Source organism: Benincasa hispida, chromosome 3 (genome assembly GCF_027475165.1).
Source record: "Benincasa hispida cultivar pf3 chromosome 3, pf3_genome.v1.1, whole genome shotgun sequence".
In the NCBI taxonomy this organism is placed as follows: Eukaryota; Viridiplantae; Streptophyta; class Magnoliopsida; order Cucurbitales; family Cucurbitaceae; genus Benincasa; species Benincasa hispida.
This window is the reverse complement of record NC_143480.1, coordinates 36,113,527-36,139,256: the sequence shown is the minus strand read 5'-3', so window position 1 is coordinate 36,139,256 and position 25,730 is coordinate 36,113,527. Positions and strand designations below refer to the sequence as shown.

General features: G+C 35.2%; 2 protein-coding genes across 5 annotated transcripts; both read left to right on the top strand.

Annotated features, from left to right (window-relative positions):
• Positions 1 to 6,446: 6,446 nt before the first annotated feature.
• On the top strand, positions 6,447 to 9,258 carry LOC120073764 (Thioredoxin superfamily protein). Of its 2 annotated transcripts, none has more exons than XM_039026590.2 (4): positions 6,447 to 6,934; positions 7,894 to 8,206; positions 8,314 to 8,339; positions 8,777 to 9,258. In XM_039026590.2, the coding sequence occupies exons 2-4, from the start codon at positions 8,069 to 8,071 to the stop codon at positions 8,994 to 8,996; spliced, it is 384 nt and encodes a 127-aa protein (XP_038882518.1). In that variant the 5' UTR covers positions 6,447 to 6,934; positions 7,894 to 8,068; the 3' UTR covers positions 8,997 to 9,258. The 2 variants fall into 2 exon arrangements, with proteins under 2 accessions (XP_038882518.1, XP_038882519.1); XM_039026591.2 differs by having other exon boundaries at positions 6,537 to 6,934; positions 8,047 to 8,206.
• A 2,523-nt stretch (positions 9,259 to 11,781) lies between these two features.
• Positions 11,782 to 25,573, top strand: LOC120073377 (Transducin/WD40 repeat-like superfamily protein). 3 transcript variants are annotated; one of them, XR_005480748.2, is made up of 15 exons: positions 11,782 to 12,337; positions 12,915 to 12,990; positions 13,083 to 13,172; positions 13,267 to 13,311; positions 13,776 to 13,856; positions 15,726 to 15,819; positions 16,000 to 16,058; positions 21,774 to 21,884; positions 21,980 to 22,119; positions 22,213 to 22,252; positions 22,863 to 22,925; positions 23,005 to 23,198; positions 23,861 to 24,354; positions 24,989 to 25,054; positions 25,288 to 25,573. XR_005480748.2 is itself a non-coding variant. In XM_039026202.2 (14 exons), exons 1-13 carry the CDS (start codon positions 11,973 to 11,975, stop codon positions 24,348 to 24,350), a joined length of 1,830 nt encoding a protein of 609 aa, XP_038882130.1. In that variant the 5' UTR covers positions 11,782 to 11,972; the 3' UTR covers positions 24,351 to 24,354; positions 25,288 to 25,573. The 3 variants fall into 3 exon arrangements, 2 of the variants coding, with proteins under 2 accessions (XP_038882130.1, XP_038882129.1); XM_039026202.2 differs by lacking the exon at positions 24,989 to 25,054 and having other exon boundaries at positions 13,776 to 13,838; XM_039026201.2 differs by lacking the exon at positions 24,989 to 25,054.
• The last annotated feature ends 157 nt before the right edge of the window (positions 25,574 to 25,730 follow it).

Here is a 25,730-nt window from a genome sequence, read left to right as displayed (position 1 = left end):
ATTTATCCACCCTCCACCCTCCACCGTCCCGAGAACTCATTCCTCTACCCTTCACCAATTCCATCCTTCCATATGAGCCCATCCTTCCCACCGAGTCCATCCTTCCCATTGTTTCATTATCCACCGCTCTCCCTCATCTCCCATTATCCACCGTTCCTCTTGATATATTGCTTCACGAGAAACCACCCTTTCCCCCATTGACCCTATTGCATCTTAAGTTGCTCCTCTATAAATGTTGAAGAAGATGAGGATTAAGGGGAGCCCAAGGTGAAGGTTGAGCCCAATGTGAAGGGCAAGCGCACAGTGAAGGCCGAACATGTGGTCGTTGAAGGGGGAATAGAGATAGACAGGTAGGAAGAGAAAGCTAACATGATTGTACTGATGGAATGTATAAGCATGCAGCAGAAGCAATCAGAATCAATTAGCACCCTAATTACATTTAATTTGAGTTCTAAAAGCATGCATGAACACAATTTCATAGAATAGGTTTCAGAACATATACCTTTAACGAATTCCTCTGAATCTAAGTTGTTCTTCATGAATTTGACCTCCAAATCAATAGAGAACCACTAAGAGAGTCTTCTCTACTATTCTCCAACTTGGATTTGAGTGGTGGAACTCTAGAATTGATGGGAATTAGGAGAGGGAAGCAAGAGGTTTTGAAAAAAAAGAGAACTTCTACAGAAAAACCAATTTTTCCAGCATCCCCTTCCCTCAATCTCTGAAATTGGAAGCTTTTTATGTAACTAATACATGCAAGCACAATGAGTATCAAGCATTGTCACTTCAAATGGCACGCACAAGTGGGCTAGATGTTGGCATTTGGGATAATCCACTTTAACACTTCAAAAGTTGGGTAATCATACTAACTCAAATTGATTTTGAATTTTAATTAATTCCAAATTAATTAAAACAAATTTTCAAATTCTAAATTTGAAATTTTGAAAAAATCAATTTGATAATTTAAATAATTAATTAAATATTTTTAATTAATTAATTAATTAATCATTTAATTTAATATTAAATTAAACAAACACCTATTTCAATACATGAATCCTATTCATATAATTAATATTTAAATCAATATTTAAATACTTTAAACTCTCTAATTATGTTTAATTTCGATAAGTTAAACGTTGATTATATCGAATATAATTATCTAAATCCTAATTTGAAACTGAACAATTCAAATTCAAATCCTAATTTAAAATTTGAACACTTCAAATTTAATTCCCAAATTGAGTTCGAACGCTTCAAATTCACTCAATATACTAATCCAAGATTTACAAGCTGATAGAGGGACCTTATGGACCTACAGATCATGAGCTCCAACGATTTGAGATTAATTGGCTAAATTCTTTATACCAAATTAGTCAATATTCGTTAACTTCCGAGACACACCACTATAACTCAGTAGTTGCACTCTCCTCACTATACATATATTTTTGTCCATTTGATTTAACCATAATTTGTAAGTTGATCCTTCACAAGTAATTCCATCACAGTTGGGTCAAACGTTGTTTTGCCCCCGAAATTACATCTTGCTCCTTAAGTCCCATCGATTCTTTAATGAACAATTGGTTTATGATCCAATCACTAAACTGAGTCCCTCTCGGGCCAATGAGAGGGTAGGCCTCTTGTTCAAGACCTGGATTCAGTACTTAAAAGAAGAAGGAGCCCCACCCTCTCATTGGCCCGAGAGGAATTTGGTTTAGTGATTGGATCATAAATCAATTGCACATTAGAGGATCGGTGGAACTTAAGGAGTAAGATGTAATTTTGGGGGTAAAACAACATTTGACTCAACCGTTATTACGAACAACCTGTGAAGAGTCAACTTACTAATTATGATTAAATCAAGTGGACAGAAATACATCTACAGTGAGGAGAGTGTAATTATCGAGCTATACTGGTGTGACTCTATAGTTAACAAATATTAATTAATTCGATATAAAGAGTTTAGCCAATTAATCTCAAATTGTTAGAGCTTATGATCTGTAGGTCCCTCTACTAGCTTGTAAAATATTAACACCTTGGATTATTGAATTGAGTGATTTTGAAATGTTCAAAAATCAAAATTAAGATTTTCAATTTGAAATGTTCAAATTGAATTTAAGGATTACAATTTGAAGTGTTCAAATTTTCAATTAGGTTTGAATTTGAAATGTTTAATTTCAAATTAGGGTTTGGATAATTATAATCGATATAATTAACGTTTAAGTTTGTTAAAATTAAATGAAATTGTAGAGTTTAAAATATTTAAATATTGATTATATGAATAGGATTCATGTATAATTTAGGTGTTTGGTTAATTTAATATTTGATATTAAATTATTATTTATTAATTAAATATGTTTAATTAATTAAAAACCAAATTGATTTTCATTTTTTCAAATTCAATTTTAGAAATTGAATTTTGTATTTGATTACTTTTTAAATTAAATCAAATTATAATTGAAAAATGAAGATGGTAGAAATTTCCAACATTTGAAAATTTGAAGTGGATATTCCCATAATCAAACACTTAGCCCACCTTCTCATTGCAATTGAAGTTTCAATTGTTGTCTCCTTGAATGCTTGCATGTAAAGGTTACATAAAAGCTAAGAAATTTCTTAAAATTTAGAGTTGAAGATTGGAATTTGGGGAATTTCTACAAAAATCCTCTCTTTCTAAAAAAAATCCTCTCAATCTCATACTCAATTCATTTCAATATTGAGTTCGACCACTCAAATCCAAGACTAAGAATAGTAGAGAAGGCACTTTGGGTGGTCTACTAATGATTTAAAGATCAAATTCATGGAGAGCAGCTGGGATTTAGAGGATTCATCAAAGGTATACGTTCTGAAACTCTCTTCTTTGGTAAATTGCTATTTTGCATGCTTTTAGAACTCAAATTATGTGTAATTAAAGTGCTTATTGATTCTGATTGCTTCTGTTACTTGCTCGTACTTTCCATAAATTGGTATTAGAGCATGATTTAAGCACTCAATTAACATTAATTTGAGTTTGGTGGGTGAATTTCTATGGATGCATGTTTAGTTGATTGATATGGTTAAAATTCAACTTTGGTATTAGATTACTCTTTGATTCAGTTGTTAATTTTAATTGGCTAATGATTGACAAGCTTATATGTGTGTTATAGAGTCTATAATTTTATTGGAGTCAATAAAGTTATATTTAGGCTGTAATTGAACTTCGAAGCAAGCATGGTCAGCAGCAAAAACTAGAGAAGAGGCCACTGCCAGGCAGTGTTGCAACCTACCCACAGAGCGTTGCAATCCTGCTCACCTTCAGCCCGAGGCATTGTAACACTGGTATGGAACGTTGCAACGCTGCTCATCCCAGCCCAGCAATGCACTCGTTCGTGAGCCGGTTTGCACGTGTGAAGATCGGTTCAACTAGCTTGGTTCTTCTCTAGTCTGGTTCATACACCATGGAGTCCAGTTCAGCCTCATCTACAGCCTTGAAAACCTGGTTCGGGTCGGATCGAGTGGTCCAGGATAGTTTTGGAGAAGTTTTTTAGTTGTTTTGTAATAATTAGTTATTATTGCTTGCTTAGAATGCCAAAGTTGAACCGTTTCAGTGTTGTTTAAATATTTATGCATGTTATGTATGTTATATTTAAATTAAAACATGTATGTGCATATTGTATGTCATGTAGATTTAAAATCTCACCATAGAAAGCATGTTACATGCATTGAATATATATTATAAAGAGTTATAATATATAATTTACATGTTTAGGGTTTCTAAAATTTAATATAAGTGCTATATTAAAGTTTGAATGCTTTGATGTATGTTATGAATGCAAAGCATGTCTATTATTTTATAAGTTATTATAAAATTGATTAGACATTAAAATCCATAACAAAGATAAGTTGCATACTCACGTAGGTTAACCACTCGTTTTAATAGTTAAAATAGGTCGTTATCTTATAAAACATAGTTACAAACTCAATCGGTATATAATCTTGTCTAAGGCTGGAGGTACTTATGTTGATGGTCTACGGAACACCTCCTACCTGGGGATTATGACCGAATAATTGAGAGTTGTTAATTGGTTTTATGAGCATGCATGAGCGATGTGAAGTAATAAAACGGGTTTATCACCTAGACATTATAGGTTAAATCCATTTATAATCGTTATACTTGGATAAACCAAATAGACTTCGATTTTTTAATTAGTCGGAATAAACCTAAATAAAAGTATACCCGAACAAATAGAACACTTCAGTGGGAGATTAATGAACATATATGATATGTTGTTAGAACGCTTCCGTGAGAGATTAATAACATATACGATGTGTTATTCTTAGCTATCACGTCTCTAAGAGTTCACACTATGAGATTCATGCTTCACTTCGTGTCATCCTGAGAGTGGCCTCCATTTGGAAAGTGTTTGCAAAAGTCAATATCAAGGTGAATAGGGGAAGTAGTTCATAATAGAAATAAATATATGTGATATATTGATGCTAGCTATCACATCCTTAAAAGTTCACACCGTGAGATTCATGCTTGGTTTCATATCACCCTGGGAGTGACCTTCATTCGAAAAGTGTTTACATGGGTCAAGATCAAGGTGAATTGGGAAAGTAGTTCATAGTAGGTGGGTGAAGGATATGTGTCAACGTGTCCTGCGGTCTCTTCCATTGGTTTGGATCGTGAGATTTTTATGTTGCGCCTGCTTGTTGACTTTAGGCAACCTTTGCTAGTCGTTTAACGACGGCTATCCTCTTGGAAGGTTGTAACATGAGATTCAGAACAACTCAAACTCCAGAAATGGCTAGGATTTCTTAGGTTCATTCCCAATCTTGACTCTCAAATTCAGTAGCATCGTTGGGACCGACCTCTGAAATCTGAAAATGGAGGGTTGCACTTACAAAATTACTAAGTGTTAGTAGTTTCTGACCGAAAACGGTAACTAGATGACTATAGGAGTAAGAGTTATTCTGGATATAGTATTTAGTCAAGAATGTCTTCCTTTAGTGAAGGAATATTTGACAGCCCCTCGGTAGCAATTATTCTGATCCACTATAGTATCGTTGCAAATAAATAATGAAATTTGGGTACATTATTACTTTTGCTAAAAATGTAATTGGGTTTAATTACAATTTGCTGATTAGAATTTGTTTAAAATATCAGCATGTCAAATTCTTCAAAATTACACGCTTCCAGTTTAGTTAACGGTTTTAATCATTCAACATGCAAATCAAATATACTGGCATATGATGATTCAAAATTTGTTTTAACAGAGGAATGTCCTCTATCTCCCAAATCGTCTTCAAATCAAAAGGTTTTGAACTTCATAGATGAGGATATGAAAGCATAACAACGAATTAAATATGATTTGCTTGTGATCAAAATATGCTTAGTGGAAAATAACAAAAAGACCTGGATAGTAGATTCAGGTGTCGCTAATCATATCTGTACTTTCATTCAGGAAACTAGTTCCTAGATACAACTTACAAAAGGCGAAGTAACCTTCAAGGTAGGGAACGGGAAGGTTGTTTCAGCTAAAACAGTGGGAGATATGAAGTTATTTGTAGGAGATAGATATATTTTACTTGAAAATGTTTATTATATTCCATTTATGAAGAGAAATTTAATAGCTGTCTCATGTTTGCTATAACAAAATTACAAAGTCTTTTTCGAAAATAATGAAGTGTTCATTATTTCGAAAGATATCAAGATTTGTTCTACAAAACTAGAGAATATAACTTGTATATGTTAAAACCAACTAAGGTAAAGTCATTTTGAACATAGAGATGTTTAAAACAACTGAAACTCAAAATAAGAAACAAAAAAATTCTCCAAACGCCTATCTTTGGCACTTGAAACTTGGTTATATAAATCTCAATAGGATTGAGAGATTAGTTAAGAACAATCATATAAATTAGTTAGAAGACAATTCATTACCACCAAGTGAATCTTATCTTGAGGGTAAAATGAATAAATTATTTTTTTCTGGAAAAGGTCTTAGAGTCAAATAACCCTTAGAATTAGTACATTTAGACCTTTGTGGTTCAATGAATGTTAGAGCAAAAGGAGGGTATGAATATTTCATCAGTTTTATCGATGATTACTTAATGTATGGGTAAATACCTAATGCATCATAACTCCGAAACACTTGAAAAAAAAAGGTTTGTAGCACTTTAATGCTCGATATTCAATGTTCTATGCTTTATGATCAATGCTCGATGCTCGATGCTTGATGTAAAGAAAAGCAATAAAAGAAAAAAAATGAAGAAGTAGAAATGCAAAGAAAAGACAAAAGAAAAGAAAATGGAAGAATGTATGAAAAAAAACAAAATAATCGCAAAAAAAATCGTAAAAATAGAAGAAGAGAGAAAGAAGAAGAAACATCGAAAAAGAGAGAGAGAGAAAAATGTTGCAAAACAAAGAAAAGAGTAAGAATATATTTAGGATTAAAGTGATAATTTCATACAATGATAATATAGGAATAAGTCTACTTTTCATTGATTTTAAAAAAAATACCCATTTTTCTTGGGACCTCTTATTTTAGATCATCTATACCATTTTCATTTTTCCTCATTTTTCATTTGGGGTCCAACTAGAGTCCATCCATACAACCGCGCCGGCGCTATCCTCCGTTCTTTCCCAGTCCCTCTCTTGGTTTCTCTCTCACAGCCTCTCACTCTTCGCCGCCCAACCGTTGCAAACCCCAGACTTCCGCCCAACTCCGTCGCTGTCGCTGTCGCTGTCTGCAGGCCACGACCACGGCACGCCGTCTTCGTACAACCGCCGCCGGTGTTTCAATTCCCTTCCCTCTGGTTTTTTATTCTCTTTCTCTAACTCCGTCTTAACTTTCCAGCCCTATCCGCCACAGCCCAGCATCGCCGTCGACATCCTTCAAGCCGGTCGCTGCCGCAATCACTTGTCGTCGATCGCTGGCGCTGCTTGTTCTCGTAGTGGGTAAGAGTTTCTGAGGGTTTTTGGAGTTTTATTGGCTATTCTTGATTATTACCCACTAAGTTTGGCCAAAAATTTAGGTGACCCATATTGTTTTGATGTTAGATTCTAGGGATTAAGCGCGTAGAGTCGGCTGTCCAATAAGGTTGAGATAGTTCCAGTGACTTTTTGATAAGTATTGCTCACCGAAATCCATTTTTAGTTCTTGAATTCACTTGTAATGGGTTTCTATATGCATAGGTTCGAACCATTGTGTGTAGTTCTGAAGTGGATTTGAATTAAGCCAAAATTTGTATAAGTTGTTTAAAGACTTAAGATGAATTTACGTCTTGGAACATGAACATGAAGGTTGAAGTTGTTTTGGCTTGTATTTTTGGATTTGGAGTGAGGTTTCTCTAAGTCAAAAGGAGATTATTTTTCTTGATTATTGGGAGTACAATTTGAAGGGAGGGACTCTTTTATTGGAATGTTTATGTGCTAGGAAAGAATTAAATAAATATATTTTTTGGCCGGGGGTAAACCAAAGAGGATATTTTATTCAAAATGTCAATCAGTCTTAACAACAAAGAGAGGCTTTGCATTTAAAGACTTTCTAAACCAACCTACAACTTACTGGACATGTTTAAAAACAAACTTAAAGGCCTAAAAGGCACGCAAAGCCTTAACAAAACAAAGGCCAAAACAGGTTGGGATTAAATAACCACATCATTGGCCTTGCCAAAATAAGTTTAGAAAAGCTTGTTTGTTTTGCTTTTATTGATTGATAAAAATTTATAAGCATGCTATGTAAATTTCATGTGTTATGATAATGAGTATTTGTGTTGTGGGCCCAATTATTGCATTTTGTATGCTAGAGATCATAGTGACTAGTAGCTATGTACATATCAGTTTGTGTGCCTTCGTGTGCATCTTAGATTGTGTCGCTTTCAACTAATTGCAATTTTCAATTATTATACATGTAGTAATGTCTTCAGTTAGAGGTCTTAGAAAGTCGAGTCGTTACAACGATTCTCAAACTGGCATGACTTCGAGTGGCTTTAATGGAAATCACTAGCTAGAAGCTTTTAGAAAAGGAAACAGATTTCTCTTCTTCACTACTCAAAATTTGGAAGCAGTAGCCGCCATAGCCAAAAGGAGATGGAGGACAAGGAGAAGAAGGGGCTAGAAGGCACAGGTTTGTGTCTTCCAGTCAATCACCATGGTAACTTGAAGAGTGCTTCTAGCGATCAAGATTTCAAGAATGTTCTTCGTCAAATCAAGTCCTCCAAAACCACTGTAAGCTGCCTTATAATCTTCCATCAAATTTTGTTTCCCATTTCCCTAGTTTCGAAGTTTTCTTGGGTACTTGATTCTTTGATTTTCATTATTCAATTACTCTGCAGGCAGTTATCAATTATGGGGCATCTTGGTAAGTCCAAACTTTTTCTTAAGAGGTTGAACACGAAGTGTTTGAGGTTTTTGCCTGTATGAAAAAAGTTAGACTCGTAGAAAACAAAGGAAGTTAAAGGCAACATAGTACTAGAGTAAGAAATGTCTCGGCCTCTCTCTCTCAAGTCTCAGCATAGGTGATGCATCTTGCTTCAGATTTCGTTTGACCATTCGGCATTGTTCTTAGCAACAGTTTCGGTAATGGGGAATTGTGAAATTTGATTCAATCTACATTGGTTGACTAGAAAGATAACTTAAATTGTGGGGTTAATGTTAAAACTTGCTAACAAAGCTCTGTGTTCCATTTCAGGGAGGTTATTGTTTGAATCTGGTGCTAAAATTCAACCTTTTGGATTGGTCTGTGGTATATATGTTAGAACCTGCAGGGCTTATTAGGTTCCTTCTTGTTGGTTTCAGGTGTCGTGTGTGCAGTCAGATTCTTCCAGCATTTTGTCGATTGAGTAACCATTTTCCAAAGTTGTCTTTCATCTATGCAGACATTGATGAATGTCCAGAAACAACTCAACACATTCGCTACACTCCGACATTTCATTTTTACCACGACGGTGAAAAAGTAGATGAAATGTTTGGTGCTGGGGAAGAACGACTGCACGACAGGTTGTGGTTGCACTCTTAAAGACAATATAGATTGAGCACCATATTATCATCATCCGTAATTATTAGAGGATGGAATACTCACTATATAGCTACACTGATAATGGCTTTGTTTTGGTATTTGATCTTCAGAGATTGAGCTTGTTTACTCACCAATCTCATTCTCTTGATAAACCAAATTGTTTGAGCTAGTATTTCATTCTCTTTTTCCTTTTGAAGTCATGTAGAACAGTTACGGTTAGTTGTCGATGTAGTAACGATAAGTTCGCGTTGATTTTGATTAAGTTGCTAGAAAGAATATATAATGGCCTACATACTCTACAGGTAAGCATACTGGACCCTTGACTTTTGGAGAGTCGAGTCAAGGGAGAACTCCATACCTTCATAGTAGATTTACAATTGATAGTTTTGTTTGATATTTGTCATTTCATATCATTTTTTGTTATATCGTGTGGTGGAATATTGTTTCAGGTGAATTTTTGAATCAAAAGGAACTAAATAAATCATAAAGAGTAACAACAAATTCCCAAATGAAAAAAATAAAGAATAACATATATAATTCAAAGTTGTACAAACTCAATATGGCCGTCTCAGACGACGAGTAGATCTCAACCGTGCTAAATATTGTGTGTGGAAGTACCTAAAGATGTTCAATTTTTTCTCGGGGACGGGGTTTTACGGAAATTTTCCGATTAGGCGAGGAATGGGGGAGGGAGTGGGAAAAAAACTCGCCATGAGTTAAACGGGGACGGGGAATGTATTCTCCGGTCCCGATCCCGTCCTCGTCCCGATTAGCTTTTATATATTTATTTAGTATAGTTATCTGATGTTATGTTATTATTATTATTATTAATATATAAATATTACATTTAAATTTCAAAATTGATTATTTATTGGGAAAGATAATGAATATGTTTAAATTGAATGTTTAAATTTGGATATATATGTGAATAATTTGATTTATATTTATTTCTTTCTACTAGAAAAATTAATTAGCTTTTTTAGACCAAACTTTGAGTAATTTATCTTTAAACTTAAATTTTCATTCAAATAAACAATTTAGTGATAAAGTTAATTGTTTAATTGAAATTTACTAACACTGTTGATTTATGTTGATTTAAATTAATTGATTTTTTAAGAATGAAATGAAGAACGGGGATGGAGAATGGCATCCTTGGCCTCGTTCCGACCCGTGAACATCTCTAGAAGCACCATAATCATGCTGGTTTGGGTGTATATTTCACAAGACGTTGCTCTCTGAATCTTGTTCAAGTCAGGCGTGTAGGATATTATCAGTATCAACGTTATATTGGAAGGATCTACAAGACAATATTCATGTTTAGTTTGCTAATTGGTATCAAGATTTAGATAGAAATACTTTGAAATTCTTGTATTTTTAATGCATTAAATGATTTCAAAGTACTATTTGCCCTTTGGAACCAAATTGATTTGTAATCCTTGAAGTTTGTTTTCAGATATTGAAAAGAAAGTGTTTTATATTACCATTTTGCCCTTATAATATCTAAATTCAAATAAACAAAAGAAAATGAAAGATCAATAATCAATTGGATTAAAACAAATCCATCCTCAATTATTGTTCCCATCTTTCCGTTTTAAATTCACCCTATGTTAAAATTTTAAATAACCTAGTTGGTATTTTTCATATATTTATTAAAATTTTTAAATTTGAGAAGACATAAAATTCAACTAGATATCAAACGTACTTTTTAAAAATGATGTTAGTCACTATACGACCTTTAAGGATTATTTTTGCCAGTTTGTCAATTATCCATTGTTAAAAATAAAATTAACAAATAATGTTAAATTGTAAATTTGATTTATGTGGTTTGGAGAAGGTTAAAATTTAGTACTTATGTACTATAAATAAAGTTCCTACTTTCAAAATTAAATTCCTATTTATCTAAAAAAAATTCTTATTTATTATTTTTTTAAAAAATTATTATTATTCAGACCAATTTTGTAATTAGAAAAAGAAAAATTATTTCAAAAGTCAAAACTACAAAAAATATTTACAAAATATAGCAAATTTCAGAATCGATCAATGATAGATACTGATAGACTCTATGAATGTCTGTTTATCATTGATAAATTTTAAAATGTTACCATATTTTGTAAATATTTTGGTTTATTTTTCCATTTTTGAAAACCGTCCTAAAACGCATTGCTTAAAATTTTCATAATATAAGGGTCTGTTTGGGAGGGAATCCATATTATATTTCATGTTTTTAGAAAATATATGTTTGACAAACATCTCGAATTTTGTTTCTGAAAACTGTTTTTAGTTTCTGTAGTCCAAATGGTACAGATTTTAGAAACTAACACTTTTATGTTTTCATTGTATTTAGAATTTGAATTTTGAACTTTAACGTGCAAAATTATATTAAATAAATATGAAAATACTTAGGACTACAATATATTATAATAAAAACTAATTAACTTATTTTTTAAAATGTAAAATATGTATTATGTAATGTATTATAAATTATATAATATGTAAAAATGATAATCATACAAAAAAAACTAACATACACTATGTTCCTAAATAAATTAATAATAGTTCATTGTCAACTAATATTTAGTAGATAATTAGAACAAATTTTATGATTTATAAATATAATATCAATCACATTTTAAAAAACTATTAAATTAAAATTTTGGATCCGCTAACAAACACACATCTTAAAAAAAAAAAAATGTAACTTTCTTTTTATTGAATTTATTATTTTCAAATTTCCGTTTCAAAATTCTCCACCTACCATAAATATTCGATATAAAATTTCCAAGGCGGGAAGCGAATCTGATAAAATTTTCCACTTTCCACCGAACTCTGAATTGGCGCCTCAAGAAAGAAAACGCCATTGTCGGCCGAGCAGCGAAGCTTTCCGTTACAGAATCGGGAATTGATAGCTGAGAAGGCGGCTAGGGCTTGAAGGAACGAACAGATTATTCTGCGTTGTCTTCACGTTTTGAGTCGTCAATGCCGGATTCTATCCCTCGCGACACTGACATCATGCATGTTCATTACGAGGTTGAAGATGACGACAATGGAGGAGACGAAGAAGAGGATGATGAGGAGACTGACGACGGTGAGGAAACAGTGGAAGAGCATGCGGGAGAAGAAATTGATTATGTTACTGAGATTGTGCAATCTCCTAGGGCTTCACAAACAGGGCCTTCTGAATCTGCTCAAGCTAGGGTTTCGTTTTGGGTTGAGGAAGAGGTAGACAAGCGTAGAAGGACCGAGGGAGGCGAAGCGACTTCTTCACAGAATGAGTGCAATAACGACTTCACTTGCTCTATTTGCATGGAGCCGTGGACCAATTACGGTGACCACCATATCTGGTGCGAGCAATTAATCTCTATTCCTCTCTCGCGCACTATATCATGTATCTTTTATGTGTTTCTTGGGTATTTCTTCTCACGAATTTTGAAAATTTTCAATTTCTTTAAGGAAAAGTTCAGTCGAAGACTAGAAAATGATTGGTTGCTAATATATCAGTTCTGTATTTTTTTTTTCTTTTTTTTTTTTTCACACTTTATTGGTGACTGTTTACAAGATAGTTACCATGGGGCTATAAAGTAAATCGCTCATGTTGTAACCAGTTTAGATTTGAACTTGCAATAAAGAGGCCCATACTTCAGAATTATCTGTTCAATTAAGTTATCCTCGTAGTCCATGATATCAATTGCTTCTTCATGAATATCAACTCTATTTTGGACAGTATGATTCAGTGATTTTTGGGATTGTACTATGTTCAGAAGATAGTACATGTAGTCTCTCTTGATTAGGTCTTTTATTTTGGTAATTCATACTTTTTGGTGAAATTGGTATAGTCAGAGCTAATGAATTGTAAATGAACCAGATCACTACCCATTTTAATGTTCCTTGAAGTCCTCTAATTGTCTCATGTGACTGCAGTTGTCTTCCTTGTGGGCATCTGTATGGCATGTATTGTATCAATAGATGGCTGCGACAACATAAAAATGCAGGGAAGGTATTTTTCCACGCAATGGTTAGGTCATGCATTTTGATAAACTATGAATTATTTACATAAAATTTAACCTCCCCCCTCCAAAAAAAAAAAAGTGTCCACAGTGCAATAGGAAGTGTTCCACAAAGGATGTCAGGAAACTTTTTGCACCACGAATTGCGGCTGCTGATGGAGAATCTCAAAAGGTTTTCCAAATTTCTATCAGTTGATATGTGCTTTTAAGTTCTATGAAGGAGGCTAATCTTGACTAGCATTCTGCCTTTTTTTCTCTTTTTACAGAGAATCCAGTCACTTGAGGCTACTTGTGCCTCTCTTGAGAAGAAGGTCTGTAGAAATCTACCCCTTTAAAGTAACTTATAATATGAATTTGCTCTTAATATATTTCAAACTTTCATTCCATTTTTTTTATCTCTCAACCGTTTTATAAAAAGTGCAACCTCAACTTTCTTTCCTTTTCTAAATAAATGTTAATTTCTCACAATAATCTCTAACAAAACCTCTAATTTTTTTAGAAGTTTCACAATATTACATCTTTTCATATATAAGAAATTATTACGTTTTCCCATTTTGTGCCACACAAAGGAAGGGAGGGAGGGAAATCCCATTCTATTATTGTGCTTGAGTGCGCTTCAAACTTTCATAAACATATGTCACATATCTCTTATGTTTGTTTGTTATGACCTTCAAGCTCTTATATATATATATATATTTACTTTCCATTTGATTTGAATTATGATATTTTGACAGTTGTATCGTTCTGTTTGTTTGTTATGGTCTTCAATGTGTAGGATGCTGATTGGTCTAAAAAAGAAGTTGAATGGAAAAAGAGAGAAACAGATTTGCAGTTGAAAGTTCGTGAACTCACTGAGGTCTATTTTCAATTTGCAAAGTTCCATATAGTTAGCTTCTCTTCATAGGCTAATTGGTTTTTTAATACTGATTTAGAGTTGGGGACCTGCCAATTCTCGCAGTATCCTTCTCCCTGTCCTCTAAAATTTTTGTTGCACTTGGTGTATGCCTCTTATCATTGGAATTTGACTATTTTCTATTGTGATGCTTTGTTTTAGGTTGTTGGCCAAATATCCTATCTTATGCGTCTTGTTTCAAACTGTATTCATCTAGTAGTATTTTCAACTTTCAATTTGTTGCACCTTGCTTTGGTGTCAGTAACTAGGTCAAAGCCGGTGGTTTTTATCGCACTTGGCATGAAAAAAAATATAGTTGGGTTTCCAAAGGCCATTATGACATAGTTTGAGTTGATGCCTTTGGGTAGGAGACCGTAGGATGTTCAAGTGACCCCCACTTGGGATATATTAAATGTGATGTGATGCATTTCCATATGTTTTTAAAGAAATTTCTTGTTCTACCGTCAATCCTACACCAGTGTCATCTCAAATCTTGGATGTTTGGTTCCCTATGTATATTTTGTAATCTGGCAATGTCCAACCAACCATATATCTGTGAAGACTTAACTGGATGTGAGATTCCCATTAAGGAATTAACTCACCATGACCAATGTAGCTGGTCCTATTCTTGCTTTGTTGGTTCTTGGGCAAGTATCTTGCTTTTTGAAGTGATCCAAAATCCTTAGGTTTTATGGTATGCAGTTGTGGTGCAGAGAAGATGTGGAGGAAAGTTCTCAAATTGTGAGAAGAGTATTTCTTTTCAAGCATGGTAGCTACCGATTACGAGTTTTCTTTTTTCTAGTGTTGCCTATTACTTTGCTCATTTTAAGATTCCTTTCAAACTGGCACTGATTTATAATATACCCCAGACAGTTTTTTATGGAAGTGTGTTGGTAATGATGTAAGAATCCTTTTATTTATTTGGAGTATGGTGGATTAATTTTGACAGGTTTAGGAGTTGACAACATTAGAAGTAAAGCTTTAGTATTTAAATGGTTGTAGAAGGTATACCAACTCCAGAGTCTTTAAGAGTATGGAAGGATGTTTTGAGTCAGACATCAATAGATATTTGCGTAATGATAGTAGCCGAGTCCATTGGATTTTGATTGCTAGTGATGGTTCAACCTTATAGAGATGCATTATTTTTCAAGGTGGATGATGGTGGAGAAATTAAATTTTAGGAAGGTTCTTGGTTGGAGCAGTATAGTATTAAGTCTTCTTTGAAAGAGGTTAGAAATATCACTGGCCCCTTATTATCCACATGAATTCATCAAACTGACTTATTGGTAGATATTTTATTTCATACTGAGTTACTACTATTATGCTCGACTCTCGTATGGAATAGATGTATAATCTTCATGTATAGAAATGTAATCATGTAAACACAAGGATAAACAAATATGGATATGAACAAGTACATAATGTTTATTTGTTCTAATCAGAAGTCAACTTTTGAGAAAACATATCTTTGACTAGAAATCCAATCATGTGCTCCTGCATTCCGTGTCTTGGAAGGAGGAGAAATGCACATAACCTCATCCTTTCTTTTCAAACACATGTGACATCCAGTTTAATATTTTATCCCTGGATAATTAGGGAAAAAAAATGAAAAAATGAAAAAAAAGAGGGAGGAAAAAGATCCATCTTGGTCTGAATTTTAAAAAATTGAAGAAAAGGAATATTTTTTAGGACAATTTCTATATTGCCTCGTGCTGGTAAACAAAATTTCTCAATAAATTCTGAACTAAACCAATACAATTATTGGTTTTAAAACCATTTTTGTTTGATGTATGATTTTGTTTTCTTAAACAATTAATATCTTATATTTTACAGAGGACAAATTATTTGGAGCATTTATTAGAAGATTCACAGCGAAAACCTGTGCTAGCCAATCTTGATTGCACCTTTCACGGGAAATCTGTATCTGGTACTTGCAGAGTTTAGTTAGAGACATCATCTGCACTTTTGTTGCTTTAATTGGATCATGTCTATCTGGAATCCTTGGGCTTATGTTTCTATTGTGAATGGTTTTCCATTCCCATGTCTTTTGGAATTAAATCTTTAATCATGATGAGGATTGCATCTTATCAATTGATATATTGTGCAGAGCATAACTTTGGCTTAAGGTTTAGCGGCCAGGTTGCCTCTTGCAGTTTCATCTTAAAGGTACTCTATGGGTTATTTTTGTAATTTGACATTCCTTTCTTAGCTTCCTTCCTAGTGTATATTTTTAAATAACCGTAGGCTGGTGTGTGGAGAATTGAGGGGTGGGGGGTGGGGTTCGGGTGGCCTTGGGGATTTCCATTTTAAGTTTGTGCAACTGTTAAAAGTAAAAGCGTAGAGAAGAGAATAACACATAATTACGTGGAAACCCTAGTGTATGGAGAAAAACCACGATATAGAGACTTTTCTTATTATTTTTAATCTGATACACTGAATACACAGAGACACACTGTATAAATAGACAGTAGGAAACCCTAGGGGTCTACACAATTATATAAACGCCCCTAGGTTAATAACCCTATTTTCAACACTCCCCCCAAGTTGGAGCATAAATATCGACAAGACCCAACTTACTTACACAATAATCAAAGCTTTGTCTCAGTAATCCTTTTGTAAGTACATCAGCAACTTGTTGATTTGAAGGAATATAGGGGATGCATATGTTTCCACTGTCCAACCTCTCCTTAATGAAATGTTTGTCGATCTCTACGTGTTTAGTTTTGTCGTGTTGAACCGGGTTATTTGCAATACAGATGGCAGCTTTATTGTCACAAAACAATTTCATCGGAAGCTCATTATCTTGCTGGAGATCTGATAGTACTTTCTTCAACCAAATTTCTTCACAAATCCCTAGACTCATGGCCCTATACTCAGCCTCAGCACTACTTCTAGCAACAACTTCTTGTTTCTTACTTCTCCAGGTGACTAGATTAACCCAAACAAATGTACAGTACCCAGACGTTGATTTTCTATCAACAACAGACCTTGCCCAGTCAGAATCATCAATGTAGACAATAAGAATTGCTATCTTCCCTAATGTTGATCTTTTTATAAAAAGAGTGTGATCAGAATGCCCCTGAACATACCCCTGTACTTTTTCAAAGGTTGTGAACCTGTCAAACCAAGCCCTTGGAGACTATTTCAATCCGTATAATGACTTCCTCAATCTACACACCTTGTTTTTGAATTGACTCTCGAACCCAGGAGGAGGACTCATATACTTCCTCCTCAAGTTCCCCATTCAAAAAGGCATTTTTAACATCAAGTTGGTGTAGGGACCAATCCTTATTTACAGCAACAGACAAGAGCACTCGAATAGTGTTAAGTTTGGCTACAGGAGAAAAAGTTTCAGAATAATCTACTCCATAGGTCTAAGTAAATCCTTTTGCAACAAGTCTAGCCTTGTACCGGTCAATCGTCCCATCTGACTTGTATTTTATAGTAAACACCCATTTACATCCAATTGTCTTGTGTCCTTCAAGCAAAGCTACCTGTTCCCAAGTTTTATTCTTCTCGAGCGCTCTATCATCTCCTTTTCTGCCATTTTTCCAGTATTACTACTTCTGTCTCCCCTGTCTTGCCTGCATTCATCAGTCTCCATACATACATCAACATCATTAATTTCAGGAATGGACATGCCTGGATCTGATGGCGGGTCAGACTCATGTACTGGAGCTGGCAGTTCTGGCTCGACAGGTGACACTGCTTCCTTCCTGAGATTCTTCCTATAGTAAGTGTTCCAAGGAACTTGGTTGGTAGGAAGGATCGGACTGTCATGCTCAGAACTAGACAAGGTTTGAATGGAAGTTGATTCTAAGGGAATAGCATATGATGACCAGTTAGTCTCTTCACTCATGTTGTGACATTGTTTCCTTCCTGAGATTCTTCCTATAGTAAGTTTTCCAAGGAACTTGGTTGGTAGGAAGGACCGGACTGTCATGCTCCTAGATTTAGACAAGGTTTGAATGGAAGTTGATTCTAAGGGAATAGCATATGATGACCAGTTAGTCTCTTCACTCATGCTCGTGACACTGCTTCCTTCTTGAGATTCTTCCTATAGTAAGTTTTCCAAGGAACTTGGTTGGTAGGAAGGATCGGATTGTCATGTTCAGAACTAGGTTTAGACAAGGTTTGAATGGAAGTTGATTCTAAGAGAATAGCATATGATGACCAGTTAGTCTCTTCACTCATGTTCTCCCCTTGAATGACTAACAGGGAAAAACGGCTGATCTTCGAGGAAGGTAACATCCATTGAGACATAGTACTTACGAGAGGACGGGTGATAGCATTTATATCCACGTTGATGAAGTGGATATCCAACAAAGACACACTTCTGAACACGCGGAGCAAATTTTGTGCGGTTTGGACCATGAGAGTGAACAAAAGCAACATAACCAAGAACTCGAAGAGGAACATCAAAGATCAATCGAGTAGTTGAAAAGGACTCTTTAAACAATTCTAAAGGAGTATGAAGACTAAGAATATGAGAAGACATCCGATTAATGAGGTGGGCAACAGTGAGAACTGCATCTCCCCATAGGTATGACGAAAGAGTGGCAGATAACATAAGAGACCGGGCTCTTCAACCAGATGACAATTTTTACGCTCAACTACTCCATTTTGTTGCGGAGTGTAAGCACACGAGTTCTGGTGGACAATACCCTTAGAAACAAGAAAATCCCTGAAGGAGGCATTGAAAAATTCTCGCCCATTTGCTTCGTAAAATCCCAATCTTTCTTTTAAACTGAGTTTCGACAGTTGTATAAAATTGTTGGAAAATAGATGACACTTCAGATTTGTCAGTAAGGAGGAAAATCCAGGTAAGGCGGGTATGATCATCTATAAATGTGGTAAATCACCGTTTTCCAGTGGAAGTAGTAACTGGTGAGGGACCCATACATCACTGTGAACAAGGGAAAAAGGACTCGAGGGTTTGTAAGGCTGAGATCGGAAAGAAACATGATGTTGCTTGGCACGAATACACACATCACAATTTAAAGAACGAAATAAATGCGGAAATAAATACTTCATATATTGAAAATTGGGATGTCCTAAACGGAAATGCCACAACATAAAGTCATTTTCAGAAACAGAGAAATTTAAAGACATAAACCCTGTTTGATGATCATCTCTAGAGGAAGCTTCTTCAGAAAGGAAGTATAGTCCCCTATCGTGCCGGGCAATGCCAATCGTCATCCCCGATTTCAGATCCTGAAACAAAACGGAATCAGGTGAGAAAATTGCCTTACACTTCAAATCTCTTGTTATTTTACTGACAAACAATAGATTATACGATATTTTAGGCACATGTAAGGTATCACGCAGAATTAAACCGTCAAACAGAGAGATATGGGTCTTTTGCCTCAGCTAAGCTTGTAATTACAGTTGCTCCCCAAAAGCTCATCTGACCCCAAGGTTTGAGTGGCTAGGAAAAGGCTTGAAAGACGAAGGAAAACTCCCGGCACAGGCCTACCACGCTTCGCGCCTACGGCATTCATCTATTGAGTCACTTACTAGGGCATGACTAGTATTAGATTTGTCATGAGATTGTCGTCGCCTGCTGTTTAGGGGCTTCCCATGCAATTTCCAACACTGGTCCTTTGTGTGCCAGAGCTTTTTACAATGTTCACACAGGCGTGGTTTTTTTTATCACCATCAGCATTGGACGACTTTGCAACGAAGGCAGCTGCGTCAATTGTAGGAATGGAATTATTCATGGCACACGACCGATCCTCTTCAAGCCGTATTTCGGAGCAGACTTCTCTAAGTGAAGGAGTTGGGCGTTGGCCTAATATTCAACTACGGACACCATCGAATTTAGGATTTAATCCAGCCAAGAACATGTAAACATGGTCTGTCTCTTCGATTTTCAAGTATTGGGCCCCATCTTGTGCACAGTTCCAGACAATCTCTTGACACAAGTCCATTTCTTGCCATAGTATTGACAGTTTGTTAAAATAAGATGTAACGTCCATGGATCCTTGTTTGCATTCATGGACCTGTTTGTGGAGCGTATATAGTCGAGAGGCATTCTGTCTTTTTTAGTACAAATCTTGCGCTGCCTCCCAGATATCCTTGGCGATTGCAGCATATAATAATGGTCTCCCTATTTGAGGTTTCATACTATTCATCAAAATAGAGCGTAACAGTGAGTCTTCTCCTTTCCAGATTCGTTCTTGTGGATCGCCTAGTGCTGGTTTTGGAATTTCCCCTGTCAGGTACCCAAATTTGTGACGCCTTTCCAGGGTCATTCGGATTGATTGGGACCAGGAGAAATAATTCTGGCCATTTAATTTTCCCCCTACAAGAAGTCCTGCAGAAGTACCCATTGAACCAGATAAATAAGAAACATTCGACAAAACAGGGAACGAGTTTACCAGGTTCTCTGAATAAACTAGTTGAACAGGATTGGGATTTGTGCCAAACATTGTATCCAAATCTGAAATCTATTGTTGCAGATAAGCCAACCGTTGTCTCACATCGTCTGGGTAATGAGTCGAACCACAAGCAGCTAGAACCGGGTTTGCTACTTTCTGCTGAAACGACATTACCAGTTGGAAGGCAGTCGCCGGCTGGACGGAGGTCACCGACAACTTTGAAGAACCCAGCCAATCGGACAACTCGAAATGATCGCTGACAGGATGGCTTGCCGTTGGGTAATAGATCGACGGCCGAAACGCCTCTGTGGTTCAAGCATGTTCGACGCGGAAGACCGGTCAGACCCATTTGACGCGGAAGGTTGGTCAACTCCAACGGTATTCGCGTTCGGCGTGGTTCGCTGGAAATCGATTGGATTTGAGGCGAGTTGGCCAATCGGCGCGACCCCAACTAGTGCAGGTGTCTAAGACAGCGCGGCAGACTCCAGCGGCACGAACGGCAACACCTTATCACCTGGAACGATCGGATTGGTCTGTCTGCGGTCTGCCCGTCCGTCGATCAGAGCTCCTGTTTGATGCGGCGGCTCCCACAGACGGCGGCTTTCCATTGACTGCTATTGGACGGCCGAAAGCAACTCCGATAAGGCTGCTTGAAAACATTCTTTTACAGCTGCTCGAATCGCCGTCTTCATGTCAAAACTCAAAGTTCCATCTGCAGAAGATGACTGTGCTTGATTCTCTTCCATAGCAACTAGGGTTTCGTTACCTAGCTCTGATACCATGTTAAAAGTAAAAGCGTAGAGAAGAGAATAACACACAGTTACGTGGAAACCCTAGTACAGGGAGAAAAACCACGATATAAAGACTTTTCTTATTATTTTTAATCTGATACATTGAATATGCAGGGACACACTGTGTAAATAGACAATAGGAAACCCTAGGGATCTACACAATTACATAAACGTCCCTAGGTTAATAACCCTATTTTCAACGGTAACTTTTGAGTATTTCAGTGTTTTCTTTTAAATAATAAAGAAAGCTACAACTGTTATGTGTGATCATCATTCATGCATTGTCAATTGAAATGTGATTGCTTGGAGATGGAAATTATTAAGATATGAAAGGCAGTAAAAAGGTTAAAATAGCTAAACCAAACCTTTACAAGTTAAGATAAGGGTAACTGGTTGTGGAAAAAAGTCTCCACCTGAATACAAGGTTTAACCCAAGAACTAACCGTCAAGACTTAAAAAGAAAAAGGCCAAGAACACAAGCATATTCCTACATCATTAAGAAGGAATTATTAATCAACAACTCAATCACTGAAGATTCAAAAGACAGCCTGTATATAATTGGAGTGGAGACTGAGTTTTGTTTAATCCCAATGAAATCTCTAATATAAATTATAATATATGCTATACCTGGAAAGTTCATTGAATTGTGTCAGTTTCCTTCTAAAAGTTGTTCACTCATATAATCCTGACGTCACAGTTTGGTAATTTAGAAAGAGCTTCTGGTGGATGGTGCTCGTTTAATCGATGTAGATGCCTCTAACCAAGTTGTTTTGGTTGCAAGAAGGCAGTCTGGTTTTGGTGGTACGCATGTACTGACTAAGGTATAGCTTCTGGTTTTTGTCATGAACTCAACCATCGTAGGCATTTAATATTGGAAACTAATAACGTGTTTCTATTTTAAATATATCTTTTTCAGATAAGCTTAATGTCTCCATATGAAAGGGAAGATATAAGAATTCCTTTTTGTACTAATGCTGTAAGGGACTTGCATATTTCTCCGGCTGGTAGAAACCTTGTGCTTTTTTCTTCATTGGGAAAGAAATTAGCTATTCTCAGGTAAATTAGCTTCTTTATATCTTGATAATTGAATATATGGTTCTTCATATATGTTTCTCCACTTGACTTACCTATTCTATGAAATCATTGCAGTATGGAAAGCAACCATATCATCCTCGACTATGATTTACCGGTAAAGTTTCCATTCTTTACCTAGACTATTGTGTTAAATAAATACAATGCCGTTTCTTGTAAAAGTAATAATGTAGCAGTCTTTCGACTTTTATGAAGGAGAAAAAAATTACACAAGAGAACAACCCAAAAGCCGCCTAATAAGAATGGATTGTAGAGAAAGAACAAGTCTTTGAATCTTTAGAAAGAGTATACCAAGAAAACAGATTAGTCCTTGAATCTTTGTAATTTTACTTTTAGAGAGAGTCTAGTTTCTGGTATCATGCTTCTTGAAGAGTATACTATCATTTATGATGTCTATCATTTGTGATGATGTGAACTAAATGGAAGCTTTATGCATTTGGTTTTTGGATCTATAAATGAAACAACACGACTATAAGGTGGTTGCTTGGTCATGTTCATGGGGCATTTGTGTTTGGTTCTGTCTCTGTCTATAATATAGTCTATATCGAACTTTGAAGTCTCACTGCGAGCTTAAGTTTAATAGGTTATATCAAACAAAAATTGTTTTTGTGTATCTATCAAAGGGATATACTAAACTATGACTATTATATAATCTATATCAAGCTTCAGTCTCACCGTGTTGTATATACCATTGCTTGTATCTTTAGGATGCTGCTTGGTCGTGTTCATGGGATCAGAATAGTTCACACTATATTTATGCTGGATTAAAGGTCAGTCCAAACTGTCCTATCAGCTATGAAGCTTTTATTGAGATTCTGATGGGTTATTCAATCATTTTCCCGCTTTCAGAATGGTTCGCTCGTGATGTTTGATATGCGACAAACTGTGGGTCCCCTGAAAACCTTACAAGGCCTGACAAACAATCCAATCCATACAATACATTCTCTTTCAAGTTACTCAACTCTTTCTAATGATGTTAAATCTGTTCTGTCTGCTTCTGCATATGGTGTATGTCAATGGAATTTTGATGCAGTAGGAGAAGGGTAAGTTGTTCTATGAATCCGTGCTTCATTTTTCACTGTGCTTTAGAACCAAAACTTTTGGAGTAATCATATCGGGTCCTTTATCACAAGAGCCTTTAGGCCTCAATTCCTACCTGTTAATGTAATGCGAAATTACTCTATATTAACTTTGTCGTTACTATTCAGCATTATGCATTGTGGATCTATTATGTCACACCGAGATAGTTGTGTCCTTGTGGTATATTAGTTTCTATTTCTACTTCAGTCAGATGGTACCACCTTAATTGCTAGGAGAAAAGGCTATGTACTAGTTTGTGTCACAGGTTTCCTACACAACAACACATCATTTTTCTTTTTAATTTAGGACACAGACGCAATGACACATTAAAAAATATATACCATTTTTATACCAGAAGAAAATTCAAAGTAAATGGGATGATGCATTTATATGCTTAAAAAAATTATTTGATGTATTTCACAATCAAATTTATTAATATTGTCATATGTGTCTTTTCAGTCTACTCAACAAGTGTTTTATGCATGTCTACCATATTTGTTGTACTAACGAGTGTCTAATACGTGTTCAAGTGTGTCACTTATTAGACATAGACATGCTAATTGAACTAAAGTGTTTGTGCTTCTTTAGCATGTTTCTAATATTGTACAATTGACATTCTTTGAAGGCCATTTTTGGTTCCCGAAACAAATCAAGGAGTTTGTACATCTCTTGCCTATTGCTTGGGTAGAGACGAAATTGTTGCTTCGTACCGTCCCAAAGTTGGAATGTCAAATGAGATAGTTTATTCTCAGCCTTCACCTTCTCCTTCTCACACTGCTGGGCATGGAGTTGTGGGCTGCCATGTGGCATTCAAGAAAGAAGACAATCTCCAACAATTTTCAAAGTTGGGTTCAGCATATGCCTATGTAGATGCAATACGTTTGCCGAAATCTACCATCATAGACCTCCAAGACTGCAATAGCTTGTTTGTATCCGCAGATGCTGTAATGGGTGACTTGATCTTGCAGGAACTGCCTTCTTTTAGGTCCATTCAGCATCTTAAAGTACATAAGCATCCTGTTCGTGATGTGAAGTATTCGTGTGGCCTCGATCGAGGATTGCTTAGTTGTTTAAGTGATGATACCCTTCACCTTTTTTGCACCAAAGGCTTATGAACAAGTAAGTTGAATTTATGGATTATTTATATGCTGTATAGTCATCTGAATTCTTCTTGCTATGCCATATCCTAGCATGTTAGAATTAAATCCTCCTCCCTTTCCTTTTTTATATTCATCTGAATTCTTCCTCGTGTTATGACAGAATGTAATTTTTGCATCTAATCAAACCTTGGTGCTTAGAAAAATTCAGCACTGTTTGTTACATTGTGATATAATTTTTATGGATTTGGAGTGGGGAATACGATCACTTTTTGGTTTAATGCTTGTATTCAATTGTGATCTTTTAAGTTCAATTACAAATTTGTCCCTATGGTTTGAAAAGAATTAGGTCCTATGATTTTAAAAGTTAGAGTTTGATCCTTATGATTTGATAAAATTTTCATAGTCTCTGCTATAGGGACTATTTATGAGAGTTCTATAAAACTATAAGGACTAACTTCTAATTATAAACCATAAGGACTAAATTGTATCTTTTTCCAAATCACGTGGACTAAATTTGCAATATAATCTTATTTTTAATTGTTAATTGACTGGTTCTTTTTTATGTTCTATTATCGTTTCAAGTTCAACATGATAGGAGATTCAAATCTTTGATTTTTAGAAAAATAAGAAAATTACACTATTGGATTTGACAGGTACTTTTAGGGGACCCCACTCAAAAAAAGTCCTATTGTGTACTATTACAAAGTCGTATATATTATGTAAGAAATTTCGATGCACCATTGATTTTGGTTTTGTTCACAACATTTCAGCTTTTATGTAATTGACAAGTTGAGTTATGTTCTATTATTTTGTTTGATTTTGGATTAACCATTTCATTGTTTTCCATGAAAGCCAAAATGGACTGTTTTTTCCCCCTCTTTTGGGAGAACAACTAACTCACAAATGTTTCATAATACTGAAATAATCTTCATTTTCTTGTCATTGAATGCAGGTTTATATATTTAGTTGGGGCATGTGACTAATATCAGAGGCAGACAATTTTAGGCGTTGAAGACCAGGATTTATTTTCATCTTTTGGGCATCCACATCGCTTCCTTAATCGAAATTCATCGATCCAATGTGATTAAATTGACTAGACATTTAAATGGATCGTTGTATTAAATAATTTTAAGCCAACTATTGATTTTCTACATTACAATTACTTATTATTTAGATTTTAAACAATTTAAATGTACAACTTGACAAATTTATTTATAAAAATGATTTCTTATCCCAAATTAAAATGTTACAAATGAGATTTTATAATTTGGAATTCAAGAGAGTTGATTAAAAATAATAGTGTTAGAAGACTACAATAAAAGTTTAAAAAATGGATAGACTGGTCGTAAGAAATAAATAAAGCATTGATTCAGTTCACGAAAAACTGATTAAACA